Consider the following 15,418-nt stretch of genomic DNA (forward strand, 5'->3'; position numbering starts at 1 on the left):
GGAAAATGTATCTTATAGCTACGAGGAGTAATGATCCCGAAACAGTGAAACATAAAAACTACTGCACTGTATTAAGAAAAGTTATTAAAAAGTTCAGAAGTATGTGCATTATGTCTGAGACTAGCATATCTGATAATAAAATTAAAACAATTTGGAATAATGTTAAAATGAAACAGGGCAACAGAGAGCACAGGAAGACTGTATTTCTATCAAACTCCTTGAAACATTTGTTAACAAGAAGTCAGAAGCAGAAAAAAAAAATTTTTTTAATCATTTTTAAGTGTTGCAGAGGAAACAGGGTGCAGCTACTCATTAGAAAATGTGAGGCAGAATATGGAAGAGGCAATACCTATGCAATTTGATAAAATTGAAATTCAACCCTCATCTCGTCCCGAAATTAGGAAAAAAATAGAGTCACTCAAAAGTAAAAGCTCACATGGAATTGATGGTATTTCCAACAGAGTACTAAAAGCTTGTTCCCAACAAATAAGTAGGATTCTCAGCCACATATGTAGCAGCTCACTGAAATGGGACTTTTTCCAGATAGACTGAAATATGCTATTGTTAAACCATTGCATAAAAAAAGGGGATAGGTCTGATGCTAACAACTACTGCCCAATCTCGCTTCTGATGGCTTTGTCCAAAATTCTTGAAAAAGTAATATATTCAACAGTAGCATCACATATTTGTAAATATCAAGTACAATAGACTCTTGCTGAACTGGCCATTCCTCGCACATATGGGTGTCAGATTATCGGAAATGCCAGATTGTTGAGTGTGTCTGAAATTTAATATACACACACATAGGGATTGTATTGTATCAAATCAAAAGATACATTCATTTTTACACAAAACTTATATGTTCACATGCATATTAGTATTATTAGTATTATATGTCATTCACTATGAAACATGTCACAAAGTTTTAGATGTCACCATGATGATACGCAATGGTAGTATGCTTTATCACACAATGGCTTTACAGACATTTCATAGGTCCTGCCATGTTTCGGACTGTTGCATAATGTACTCTAGGAAGACGTCTCCAGCTTCAGCACCAGCAGTTCTCTCCTCCTGTGTCCTCCTCTTCATCAGTTTCATCGTGACTTTCCTTTGAGCTTATGATTACCTCTTTTCTGCTGAAATGTGGTCATAAGTAGTTGCTTGTCCAACACTGTTGCCAGCAACAATGGTTTTCTGCGACGAACTTCAGTTCAGTATATGCCTAATTTTAAGTTTCTGCTTGAGCTCGAGCATAAAGTGTTTACCTTTAGAAGTCATGATAATGAACGGAAAGCCACAATTTCAAAGTATACGGGAATGCTGAACATTATAATTAACTAACAACATTGTTGCAGATGAGATTTCATTATTGAAGGCATCATTTCAGGTTGAACGACTTGAGGCTGGATGTGTGCCAGATTACTGAGAGGCCGGACTAGCGAGGGCCGTATAAGCGAGAGTTTAGTGTACCAACAAAATGTCTATTTGGTTTCCAGATGTGCTTTTCAACAGAAAATGCTGTATTTGCTTTTAGTGGTCAAATAGCAAATGCATTTAATAACTGAACATCGCAAGTTGGGATATTTTGTGATCTCTCAAAGGCTTTTGATTATATGAATCATGAAATTCTTCAAGATAAGCTTAAGTATTGTGGTATGAGTGGGACAGGACACAAATGGTTTATTTCATATTTAACTGGAAGAATGCAGAAGGATTAACAATACAGATGGTCTGCAAAAATCAGCAGAGTCCTCTAACTCGGGAAGTATCAAGAATGATGTCTCTCAGGGGATATGTAACTTTGTCGGTCCAAGAATGTCTAGAAGATATTTTGGTGATACGTCAGATGATTTTCACTTGAATTTTTTTAACAACGTTTGTATAGTCCAGTGCACATTTACAGTACAATCCTAAACCAGAGTACAGTAAGCTAAGCATGGTTATGTGACACTATAGAACATCATTAATAAAATATCATCATTTACAGTAGTTGTCATTTTCCTGATGAGAAACTTGTTTTTGGTAAAATCTTGTACATGTGATTTTCTCAAACGTCTTGTGTCCCTTATTGTTCTTAATATATATTAATGACCTGCCACTCTATATTCACGAAGCTGCAAAGCTTGTTCTTTTTGTTGAATATACAAGTCTAGGTAATCACACCCAACAAACATGAATCAGCTGAGGAAACTGTGAACAATGTCTTTCAGAAAATTATTCAGTGGTTCTCTGCAAATGGACTCTCACTAAATTTTGAGAAAATGCAGTTTATACAATTCTGTAAAGTAAATGGCATAACACCATTGATAAATATAGACTATGAAAAGAAGTCTGTTGCTAAGGCAGAATATTCAAAATTTCAGGGTGTGCACATTGATGAGAAATTGGATTGGAAGAAACACACCAATGATCTGGTTAGATTCAGCTGCTTACGCTATTATGGTTATTGCAAACTTTGGTGATAAACATGTCAGTAAATTAGCCTACTATGCCTATTTTCATTCACTACTTTCATATGGCATCATATTTTGGGGCAATTTGTCATTAAGAATTCAACTGCAGAAAAGCATGAAATCAGAATCTTCTAGGATGGACCCATTACATTACAGACCCATATGCATACTTACGCCTTGTCAAATATACTGAAAAAAGTAATAAAATACAGACTAGTTAAGTTCATAGACTGACAACAATCTAAGTTAGGTACAGCATGGTTTTAGGAAACATAGGCCAAGTAAGGCAGCTGCTGTTTATTTTCTACTGCTTAGTTCAAAGCTGTTAGGTGAACAAGAAAGTAAGTTTGTGGGTTGTTTCTTGATCTCTATAAAACTTTTGACTGTGTATGTCACAACAATGCAGAAATTTCACCATTTTGAGTGTTAGGAAAGTCGTCCAACCTTATAAAACTTTTTGTGAAACAGATAGAAAAGTGTTTTGAGATAAAATATAAAATGCTTACCACTGTGTCAATACCCGATCTAGTATTAAGTGCAGAGTACCTCAGGGTGCAGCACTTTCACCACTACTTTTCATTCTTTACATAAATGACCTGAATGTCAGTTACAAAAATTTTTCAAGGTATTCAATCGCATTGTCAATACACAGAACACCAACATTTCATCCAGTGCGGCAAATGGTCTTCCTCATGATGTTCCGCTGACAGCGAAACATCTGGGAATTTTACATATAGACAATGTCGTTAAAAACCTTGAAGAATTTTACACAGTGACAACAGCAGCAGAAGTTTATACTTAGACCTGGGTGTTGTTGAAGGAGATAAAAGTCATTATTTATGCTGGTAACACTCCACACACAGTCCAAGACAACTTCAAAGACAATTCCATTTGCATATTGTAAAAGCAAATATTTCCACAGCAATATTATGTTTAAAAATGGAAACAAAACAGCATATTATCAGTTAAATGTCAGCAGAATAGTCCATACAGCTAGTTTTAAACTTAGTCTGAAACTCAGCCATACAAAGGGAAATAGTTATTAATCCTTGCTCTTGTAATGGGCAGTTATGTGACTTGGGAAAATCGCATATACAAGATTTTACCAAAAACAAGTTTCTCATCAGGAAAATGTGAACTACTGTAAATGAAGATATTTTATTAATGACTTACTTTAGTGTCAAATAACTTTCACTAAGTAGTGTCTGCCAGTGAAATGTGATTTCCATGAGTATGTTTTACATCCCTGTCAAAATATCCTGATTACGTTGTCCATGGCTTTCCCCAATCGCCGAGGCAAACGCCAGCATAGTTTCTTTGAAGTGACTTCAGTTCTACATCCTTGTGACATATTGGCCCTTACACAACTATAACTTTCTACGCGTTTCTACTTTTCGTGACATGTATAATAGTGTTGTCAAAAATGATTCACGGATGAATAAATAAAAGTTGTGAAATCCGTGGAGATGTTGCTTTTTGGAGAGATAAATGCAATAAACTTTACTTTGAGTGTACAAAGTAGTCCTAACTGCGATTTTGTATGATATATGTATATGTCGTTGCTCTATTCTTTAACTATCGTCGCCAATCTACTAATTCCTTAAAGGAATTACATGTTGGCTACCTGACCGCTGTAACTTAAAACTACTTTGACGATATCAAAACGCAATAGACCAAGTACTATACGTAATTTACCTTTCGGTAAGACCTCGGAGGTTGAAGATAAAGCAGTATGTGTCAATTAGTCTTGCATATAATTCGCCAATTCCTCTACACATCGGTGTATGAACAGGATCATTGTGCTTTATCACATAACTGTTATCTGATAATAAACCTAAATGAATTATAATTTCACAACAGATTAATTTTCATCGTTCCAATAATTTGCCATCCACCATATTATTTAGAAAACAACAAAAATGCCTTCCACACCCTGAATTGTTTGAAATCGAAAATGCCGCAGTGTGTTATTTTTCAGGGTAGGCAATACCACAGAACGTAAATTTCTTCCGGAATGTTTATCAACTGTGAATGTCTCTCAAGAGAAACATTTCCTTTAGACGCGGGATATTTAACGAACATCCATTTGTTTACATATTATATGCTTAAATGGATAATGGAAGTAGAAGTAGTAAATAGGCTTTGTGATTAAAATTTATGATGACACCATAGTTTCCTACTATAAATATATTTAAAAATACTGAGATATTAACTGAAACGTGCTGCAAAAGTAAATGAAAGACGCACAGCTCTTTCAAGTTGTAGACAGAAAATGGACGGTTATGAAGTTTTGGGATTGATAGGTGAAGGATCATTTGGAAGAGTTTTTAAAGCAAAAATTAGAAATAAAAATGAAGTAGTGGCGTTGAAAGTCATAAGAAAGGTATAAACTTACGATCGAAATTATCAGACACGTCTAAACATGAATATGACATACTACCAAGTCACCTTTCTTTCCCATTTTGTAAGCAACTGTATTTTTCCTGTTTTGCAATAGCGGGGTAGACCAGAAAAGGAATTAAGAAGTCTGAGGCAAGAATGTGAGATTCAGCGGCATCTTAACCATCCGAATATAATTCGGATGCTGGATTCGTTTGAAACCGAAGACGAGGTAAAATAAAATGTTACGTTGCCACAGAATATATAAGTTTAAGAGTCTTTCAACTGTAAATGCCCTAATGCTGTAATGTAGTTCTCTGAGGAAGTTTGCTTCGAGCGTTTCCTAATAAAATTATAAATATATTTTTGTGTAGAAATCATCAAATATGTGTAGGTGGTGGTCAGCATTTTTAATAGCCTTTGGGCTTACAACTGGTCAGTGAAGATATGAATCTATAGTTACATTATTTATAAATGTAAACCATTTAATATAGTTCCGCGTTTGTTACAAAAAAACAGAGCTACTCCATCCCCCCCCCCCCCCCCCCCCAATCCAGTCTGTTCCCAGTCAAACTAACAGCAGAGTATCATCTACTTCACTTTCTCGAGTGTCGCCAGCAGTACAAACAACGTAAAGAACTGTTGTGTCCTTGTTCTATGTTTATTGTCCTATGTAACTGGTGTGCATAAGTACTGTATTTTGAGTATGTAAAGACAGGACAGTAAGTGTTCTATGGCCAGTAAAGTGACTTCAAATGTAAGGTAAGCAGTGCAAACTACACTACTAATGCATTTAATCCAGGGTGTGATGGAAACATATGTAATATGGCACAAGTAAGATATTATTAAGCTTACAATTTTTTTTTTTTCATTATTTATAACAGCCTTGCTGAGTGCCAATCTCTTTGGATGTTACATAAAAAAGTAATGTCTGGATGAATGTACGATAATATTAAAGAGCTTTTTAAATCAGCTTGTCCATAAGCACATGTGCAGACAATATGCAGAGGACACTGGTTCGATTACCACTAATGCCAGGAAATTTTCCATGGTGGAGGGACTGGAACAGGATGCAGTCGGGCTGGAGATTCTAGACTGAAATTTGGTATATGACTGACTGATTCCATAGTCACAGGTGTGATACTTGAACTCTATAAATGAACTGTATAATAAATTTTAAAATGTCCCATATTAAAGACTCCTCTTTCAAAATATATCATTTAAGAGGAAATTGATTACATTACTAAGTCTGAATATAATTTTTGTAATTGATCGAAACCTATATTAGTAACCAAAAAGCATATGTCATGGGTGTGACAAAATTCAGAAGTACAGTGTGGCACATAGAACATTACAGGGAAAAATCTGTGAATTGAATGAGTATATGTAACAAATTAATAACTGTATAATACTGAAAACTTACTGCATTAGCCATGAAATATCAGAAAGAAACTTAAGTTATTTTCAAAGTAATAACATAATTTTGGTTGTCACAGGTGTGACATAATTATGTCACAGGTGTGACATGTACAAATTTCTCTTAACATTTCAGAGAATTAAAGGGTGATAATGTATTCATTACATTTTTTTGCAGTACAAAAAAAATCACATTGCTTAATGAAAGTGGTGTTTGTGTTAAATTATAAAAAACGCATTTCTGTATTGGAGACTAACAGACAGCTCGTCTTGAACTGAAACACTCTTTTTAGCTCAGCATAATACACAATATGGAGAATGAAGCATTGTCATGTTCAAATAAATAAAGGAACGAATACTCAACTAGCTAACTAAAGAAACACAGAAATACATACTTAAATAGTTTCACAAAAGTAATTAAAAACTCGATTTCCTTTCATTTGAATCGCAGGAGGATTCAATCATAACAACATTCTTTTGTAAAGAAATAATTGAAATGTCATTTTCATTAGCACAAAACAGTTTGTTTTCTTTCTCACATAGTTTTAAAAACATAACCTTGATTTCATTGGCCTCACATACTAATTGGCAAACAGCAACCAAATTCTGTCCATTTCCCCTCTCACTCTGCAGCTTGATGATCAGAAAGGTTCCAGCTTTAACTTCCTTAGTTGGATTTATGGTTGCCTGTACTTCATTTTCTGATGTTGGTTATCTTGAACATTAGATTCTTTGGAATCTGAATAAACATCAGAAAATTTCAACTGTTTCTTGGATTTAGGGATCTTGCAAAAGATTTCATATCTTGTCATTTCACTGCCGGATGTTTCCACAGCTAAAATAAGGCGACTGTCATAGTTTCTAAAATAATGATTAGAATGGACGTTAGGAATAGGAATGACATCTTCCAAAAGCCCTGTCTGCCATTACTTTGTCTTGTCTACATCACTGCTTGAAATGAAGAGAACATGAACTTCATTCCATTTACCACTCACATAATACAAAAATTCCTTTGCATTATTCACCTCCACTGTCCGACTTCTGATTCTTCTCCAAACAGTTCTGTTCACTGTTCCCCCTATCCCATCAACAGCCCCATTTGCCGTGTGAAGTGGCAAGGAAGTTCCACTCAATTTCAACTCCCAAACAGGATTTGGTGCAGCAGAGGTATGACAATGTAAATTTATTTTTAAACTGTGCAGTGCAGTTGTCCGAAAGCATATGAACTTTTTGTAAATTTCAATTCTGCCTTTTTAGATGTGATATAATTTTTCTAAGAAAGCACCAAACTGCAAATCTGTCATGTGAAAGATAATCACTTGCAATTGCATAAGAAGAAACCGTCTTTAAATTATCCCACACACAGCACGTTAATAATGTTACTTGTTTGTCGCTCCAATGTGCAGTCTGAATTTTATCTTGTGACATTGAAGAAAAGTTCTCGGCAAAGTCAGCTTGCATGGCAACATCTTTCTTGGTAAGATTCAGAATATTTGACTTGTTTTTCTCTTACCTGGAAATGCCTTTCAAATGTTGACATCTGCTCCTCTAACTCTTCAGTGGCTGATTTCAGTGTTGATGTATTTTCCACCAGCTTTGTCACTCCATCATAGTCCTTCCACTGCTTCCAGGACAGAATTTTATCTTGATTTTCATCAGTCAACCACATGTTTGCATTTTCTGCATTTTTGTGTCATACATTCCTCATTTTCTACACCACGAGTAACTTTCTGAAGCAGCTCTTTAGTAGAAATAGGAAAATATGGAACCACATGTGAAAAGCTTTCAGTTAGAAATATAAAATTTGCATGTTATTTGCACGCGCGCGCATGCGGGTACACACGCACGCGCGCACACACACACACACACACACACACACATTATGAGGTGTTTCTGAAACTGGTAATACATGACTTGGCGTTAGTTCATAAAATGTTGACATTCCTAATGGAGTATCAGGGTTTAAAGTCCTAAATTCCTCATAGGTCTCACCAACGGTCATATTCATATACCGTTTCTGAACATGTTCTTCTTTTCCACTTCAGTGGTCTTCAGCAGATTTTAAATCATGAATACTAGGAGTAGCTTGACTAACATCATCTTGACGAAAATGCTCAACTGCTTTATTTCTTGTTTCAGTTGGCAAACTTCTTGAACCTTTTGGGGATATCTTAACATTTCTTTTAGTGTCAGCAAGATTCAGTTCCGTAACTAGTTTCCTGAAAACAGTAGTCCATTTCCTTGGACTGTTTGGAAGTGATTTTTTTGCCTTATATACAGCTTTGCCTAATGTCTGGCAACATTTGTAAGATCCTAATTCACTGGTATGGTTTGTTTCTGCCATATTTTTACGTTTCCTTTCTCTACACACCTTTTTCTAGTTTTATCATTCCCTCTCTTTTTTAGTAGACTGCGTTGGTTCATCAGCAGTTGCTTTCTTTTCTTCAGTCTTCTCATTTTGTCCCTTTCTCTCTCCTTTTTTTTAAATGTTCAAGTTTCAGTGGATTTTTCTTCATTTTATCCTGCAGCTTTCTCATTCTTTCTGTTGAAGAAGTCATTATCTGTGAATGCAAGATACATTATTTACATTTATTTTAATGATATTCATATTATCTTAAATTGCTAATAATATGTAGGCTACGCATCGGTCAGTTCTACTAACAAATTTGTCAGTTAAGTAGGAGGAACTGGCCACCAAGATAGTCTTTTGGCTACTCGTAAACTAAAGTTTATTATTAGTTAAACTTTTTATGGCTGTTAGCAATTTACTTAGAATGTGTGTTCCTGAAGAATTCACAGCTTTATGGACCAGAGAAAGTGACTTTAAATATTTTTTGGAGCTTATTCTTATTTTTAGTGTTGATCCATGAACTGAGTAATTCATCTGAAAAAGAAATGAGTTATTTATTAAGTTTCACTATGGATAAATATGTTGGTAGCAGTAGTTATATTAGAGTAATACTTGTGCCATAGATCGTCAATACTCCACTTGGTAACGATGTGGAATGAGTCAGTTTAACAAAAGTTTCTTTACATGTCACAATTCAACTTTTTTTTAAATAATTGTGCAATAATTTATGCCTAAAAATTCATCTATTTAATAGGAGCAGTTGTCATTCAGAAATCTTTTAATTTGTTTTTAAATTCTGGTGGCTATCTGTCAGACTTTTTTGCTATTTGCTAAGTAACCAAAGATTTTTGTGTAACATAATTCAGGTCTTTCAATTCCAAACTTAGACTTAATTCAGAATGGTAAAAAGTGAGCCATTTTCTTAATTTTGTAGCTATGCACATTGCTATTGCTTTCGAATTGTGGTGGATTATTAATGTCAAATTTCATAAGTGAATACCTGTATATGTATTTTGAAGCTACAGTGAAAATCCCTAGTTTCTTAAATCTATGTCTGCAAGATGATCTTGGGTGGGCTCCAGCTGTTGTTGTTGTGGTCTTCAGTCCTGAGACTGGTTTGATGCAGCTCTCCATGCTACTCTATCCTGTGCAAGCCTCTTCATCTCCCAGTACCCACTACAACCTACATCCTTCAGAATCTGCGTAGTGTAGTCATCTCTTGGTCTTCCTCTAGTATTGTTACCCTCCACGCTGCCCTCCAATACTAAATTGGTGATCCCTTGATGCCTCAGAACATGTGGTCAGGTTCTGCCACAAACCTCTCTTCTCCCCAATCCTATTCAATACTTCCTCATTAGTTATGTGATCTACCCATCCAATCTTCAGCATTCTTCTGTAGCACCACATTTCGAAAGCTTCTATTCTCTTCTTGTCTAAACTATTTATCGTCCATGTTTCACTTCCATACATGGCTACACTCTATACAAATACTTTCAGAGATGTCTTCCTGAAACTTAAATCTATACTAGATGTTACCAAATTTCTCTTCTTCAGAAACGCTTTCCTTGCCATTGCCAGTCTACACTTTATATCCTCTCTACTTCAACCATCATCAGTTATTTTGCTCCCCAAATAGCAAAACTCCTTTACTACTTTAAGTGTCTCATTTCCTAATCTAATACCCTCAACATCACCCGACTTAATTCGACTACATTCCATTATCCTAGTTTTGGTTTTGTTGATGTTCCTCTTATATCCTCCTTTCAAGACACTATCGATTCGGTTCAACTGCTCTTCCAAGTCCTTTGCTGTCTCTGACAGAATTACAATGTCATCGGCGAACCTCAAATTTTTTATTTCTTCTCCATGGATTTTAATACCTACTTCGAATTTTTCTTTTGTTTCCTTCACTGCTTGCTCAATATACAGATTGAATAACATTGGGGAGAGGCTACAACCCTGTCTCACTCCCTTCACAACCACTGCTTCCCTTTCATGTCCCTCGACTCTTATAACTGCCATCTGGTTTCTGTACAAATTGTAAATAGCCTTTCGCTCCCTGTATTTTACCCCTGCCACCTTCAGAATTTGAAAGAGAGTATTCCAGTCAACATTGTCAAAAGCTTTCTCTAAGTCTACAAATGCTAGAAACGTAGGTTTGCCCTTCCTTAATGTAGCTTCTAAGATAAGTCGTAGAGTCAGTATTGCCTCACGTGTTCCAACATTTCTACTGAATCCAAACTGATCTTCCCCGAGGTCGGATTCTACTAGTTTTTCCTTTCGTCTGTAAAGAATTTGCGTTAGTTTTTTGCAGCTGTGACTTATTAAACTGATAGTTTGGTAATTTTCACATCTGTCAACACCTGCTTTCTTTGGAATTGGAATTATTATATTCTTCTTGAAGTCTGAGGGTATTTCGCCTGTCTCATACATCTTGCTCACCAGATGGTAGAGTTTTGTCAGGACTGGCTCTCCCAAGGCTGTCAGTAGTTCCAATGGAATTTTGTATATTCTGGGGGCCTTGTTTCGACTTAGGTCTTTCAGTGCTCTGTCAAACTCTTTACGCAGTATCGTATCTCCCATTTCATCTTCATCTACATCCTCTTCCATTTCCATAAGGTTGTCCTCAAGTACATCGCATTTGTATAGACCCTCTATATCCTCCTTCCACCTTTCTGCTTTCCCTTCTTTGCTTGGAACTGTGTTTCCATCTGAGCTCTTGATGTTCATACAAGTGGTTCTCTTATCTCCAAAGGTCTCTTTAATTTTCCTGTAGGCAGTATCTATCTTACCCCTAGTGAGATAAGCCTCTACATCCTTACATTTGTCCTCTAGCCATGCCTGCTTAGCCATTTTGCACTTCCTGTCAATCTCATTTTTGAGACGTCTGTATTCCTTTTTGCCTGCTTCATTTACTGCATTTTTATATTTGCTCCTTTCATCTATTAAATCCAATATTTCTTCTGTTACCCAAGGATTTCTACTAGTCCAAGTCTTTTTACCTACTTGATCCTCTGCTGCCTTCACTACTTCATCCCTGAAAGCTACCCATTCTTTTTCTACTGCATTTCTTTCCCCCATTCCTGTCAATTGCTCCTTTATGCTCTCTCTGAAACTCTGTACAACCTCTGGTTCTTTTAGTTTATCCAGGTCCCATCTCCTTAAATTCCCACCTTTTTGCAGTTTCTTCAGTTTTAATCTACAGTTCATAACCAACAGATTGTGGTCAGAGTCCACATCTGCCCCTGGAAATGTCTTACAATTTAAAACCTGGTTCCTAAATCACTGTCTTACCATTATATAATCTATCTGAAACCTGTCAGTATCTCCAGGCTTCTTCCATGTATACAGTCTTCTTTTATGATTCTTGAACCAAGTGTTAGCTATGATTAAGTTGCGCTCTGTGCAAAATTCTACCAGGCGGCTTCCTCTTTCATTTCTTTGCCCCAGTCCATATTCACCTACTATGTTACCTTCTCTCCCTTTTCCTACTACCAAATTCCAGTCACCCATTACTATTAAATTTTCGTCTCCCTTCACTACCTGAATAATTTTTTTTTATTTGATCATACATTTCTTCCTCATCTGCAGAGCAAGTTGGCATATAAACTTGTACTAGTGTAGTAGGTGTGGGCTTCATATCTATATTGGCCACAATAATGTGTTCACTATGCTGTTTGCAGTAGCTTAGCCACATTCCTATTTTCCTATTCATTATTAAACCTACTCCTGCATTACCCCTATTTGATTTTGTGTTTATAACCCTGTAGTCACCTGACCAGAAGTCTTGTTCCTCCTGCCACCGGACTTCACTAATTCCCACTATATCTAACTTTAACCTATCCATTTCCCTTTTTAAATTTTCTAACCTACCTGCCCGATTAAGGGATCCAGCTATTAATGTGATTATGTGCTTTTGTGCAGTTAATTTTTTTTTTTTTTTCTTAATGATGATTTGCGGTGCCCCAAAATATGATGTCATATGAGAGTACTGTATGAAAATAAGCATAGTAAGCTAATTTATTCATATGTTTATGATCAGAATTTGCAATAATCCTAATAGCATGAGTAGCTCAACTCAGATGTTTCATTAGATCATTTAGTGCTTGATTTGTGATAAAAGAAGTTCTGGTACTGTGGCATTCCACTGGATGTTTTTTAAGTTTATACTTCTGAAAGTATTGTTTTAATGCTTTTATATGCATATTGAAAGTGTGAATACAGCTCTTGTTTTACATTGCTTGAACACTAGCAGAAATTCCTATCATACCACATCACAAAATCTGTGGTTCTGATTGTTTTCATCAGCAGTACTGGAATGACATGCTGGTGCATACCATCACAAATCAAGCACAGAGGTCATCAATGTGTTTCTTCCAATTAAATCCCTCATAAATGCACACACCCAAAAGTTTGGAATATTCTGTCTTAGTTACAGACATCTGTTTAAACTCTACATTATTATTGATTTTATGCCATTTGCTGTGCAGAACTTTATATACTATGTTTAATTAGAATTTAACGAGATTTCACTTTCAGAGAGCAACTTAAAATTTTGAAAGACATTGCTCACAAGTTTGTCAGCTAGTTCATGTTTGTTGGGTGTTGCTACTATAGTTGTTTCATCAACAAAAAGAACTAGCTTTGCATATTTGTCAATACAGAGTGGCAAGTCATAAAAATATATTAAGAACTATCAGGAACACAAGACAGAACTGTGTGGGACACCATACTTGATACTTCCACAGTTTGCAAAATCTGCTGATTTTTCCACATTACATCTTCTGCACTGTTGCTATCATACCATACTATGTAAGCTTATCTAGAAGAATTCCATGATTTACACGTTCAAATGTCTTTAAGAGATCACAAAAAATCCCAATAGGTGATGTTCAGTTGTTCAGAGCATTTAATATTTGATCAGTGAAACAATATACAGCATTTTTTGATGAAAATCTTTTCTGAAAACAAAATTGACATTTTGTTATTATTTTATTTTTACAAATATTTTAAGCTAGTCTTGAATACATTAATTTTTCAAGAATTTTGGATAAAACTGTCAGAAGTGAGAATGGACAGTAGTGTTTGGCATCCGACCTGTCCTCCATTTAGCAAAAGCTTATTTCACTTTATCGTGATAAATGTTCTGTTTCACCGAGCTTTTACATATGTGGCTGAGAACCTTACTTATCTGTTGGGAACAAACTTTTCGTACTCTGTTAGAAACACCATCAATCGTATGTGAGCTTTTGCTTTTGAGTGAGTTTATTATTTTCCTAATTTCAGAAGGAGAGGTGTGCAGAATTTAAATTTTATCAAATTTCATACTGTTGCCTCTCACATACATAGCTTTGCCTTTTCTGATGAACATATGGGACCTGTATTCTCAAAAACATTTAAAAAATGTTTATTAGAATATTTAGTATTTCCAGTTCCTTGAACAGGTTTCTGCAAGGCATTCCTGAGTTCACATCACAAATGATTCATGCTACACATTTTTGAATTTGGTAAACTATAAAGTGAAAATGGGGAACAAAGTGGTTAATGAACAGAAAGATCCAACAAAAATTTATGGCAACCTGATTAGAGTAGTGGCTGTAATGTGATAGGTATCAATTGTGAGTTTAATTCATTTTAGATGGATTTCCATCTACATTTGACAATTGTTTTCCCAAGGAAATTAATATATCAAAAAGTCCCTGGATTACAAAAGGAGTCAATATATGTGGAAAGAAAAGGAAGCTGCATGCAGTCTTTAATATAAGCAGAGGTGTAGGATTGATTTCATATTGCAAAAATGCTGTCTCAAGAAAAATGATTTAAAAAAAGGATTAAGTTATTGAAGAGTAGTATCAGTTGGGTAGCCAATGTATATATCACTAGTTTCCGTAAGTAGCCCAGAAGACAGTTAAAGGAATGGAGCAACAGAATGCAAACAAGAAGTAGTGCCATGTATGTTCAGCTAAACCACTATTACTCCATGCTGTCTCAAAAACATTAAGAATTTAATTGTCTCTCTCAGAAGCAAAAAATTACTTGCAGTGGATGAGACCGCAAGTAAAATTACTAAATTCCTGTTGTCTCATGTACACTATCTATTCAGTCACATATGCAATACATCACTAACACAGGGAATTTCTTGACAGACTGAAATAAATTAAATGCAACAGTCTTCGGCAGTATAGTGAGGAAATTTATGTATTTTGTATGAGGTTGTCAACTCATTGCTTAAAAATATAATGTTTTATAATCTAGCACTGCTTTGAAGTTTTACGAATACCCTGAATAACTTTTACTCCGAAATTATTACTTTAAAAAAATGTTTTATATACCTGTCATTGTCATTTAGGTGAATATGAATTTAAAGGATTATAAATCAACAAATGGTAAAATGTGGTACAAAAATAGTTAAGTAACAGTGCGATAAGTACTGTACCACTCTCCGAACGTCATATGAGATCATGACCATCAGTGGAAAATATTAAAGGCCATAGGATTTGTTGTTCTACATTTTCAGTGTGGCCATAGAGTATGGAACCACATGTCCACCCATTTTCTGATCATACAATCACCTGTGTTCTAAGAGCAAGCTTATCAGCAGCTTATGCTGTTACAAGTACAGTTAGATTTTCTTTTTCATTGTTCTCGACATTAGATACAACTTTATTTCCTTACGTGGAATCACTTTTCCCTCTTTAGCGTAAAAAAGGTACTTTCATCATAATTTAAAACTATACTTGGATCATTTGCTGCACTGTATCCACTTTTTTATGCTGTTCTTTTTCTGCAGACCTGTTATGAGTTTGTTGCTCAGTGA

General features: G+C 35.4%; 2 protein-coding genes across 5 annotated transcripts in view; one reads left to right on the forward strand and one right to left on the reverse strand.

Annotated features, from left to right (window-relative positions):
* The window catches only part of LOC126358586 (multiple inositol polyphosphate phosphatase 1), a 208,564-nt gene extending 204,120 nt beyond the window's left edge, over positions 1-4,444 (reverse strand). The window contains exon 1 of one of the 3 annotated variants that reach the window (XM_050007562.1): positions 4,152-4,444. The gene's annotated coding sequence lies outside the window, so the exon portion shown is untranslated. The remainder of the gene's footprint in view (positions 1-4,151) is intronic. The other 2 variants (XM_050007563.1, XM_050007561.1) reach the window with 2 other exon arrangements.
* A 116-nt stretch (positions 4,445-4,560) lies between these two features.
* LOC126358559 (serine/threonine-protein kinase fused) overlaps positions 4,561-15,418 on the forward strand; it is a 171,092-nt gene continuing 160,234 nt past the window's right edge. Inside the window, exons 1-2 of one of the 2 annotated variants that reach the window (XM_050007560.1) lie at positions 4,561-4,839; positions 4,954-5,067. In XM_050007560.1, coding sequence (XP_049863517.1) covers positions 4,729-4,839; positions 4,954-5,067 — 225 coding nt within the window. In that variant the 5' untranslated portion in view covers positions 4,561-4,728. The remainder of the gene's footprint in view (positions 4,840-4,953; positions 5,068-15,418) is intronic. The other variant, XM_050007559.1, reaches the window with a different exon arrangement.

The sequence above is a fragment of the Schistocerca gregaria genome, chromosome 1 (genome assembly GCF_023897955.1).
Source record: "Schistocerca gregaria isolate iqSchGreg1 chromosome 1, iqSchGreg1.2, whole genome shotgun sequence".
In the NCBI taxonomy this organism is placed as follows: domain Eukaryota; kingdom Metazoa; phylum Arthropoda; class Insecta; order Orthoptera; family Acrididae; genus Schistocerca; species Schistocerca gregaria.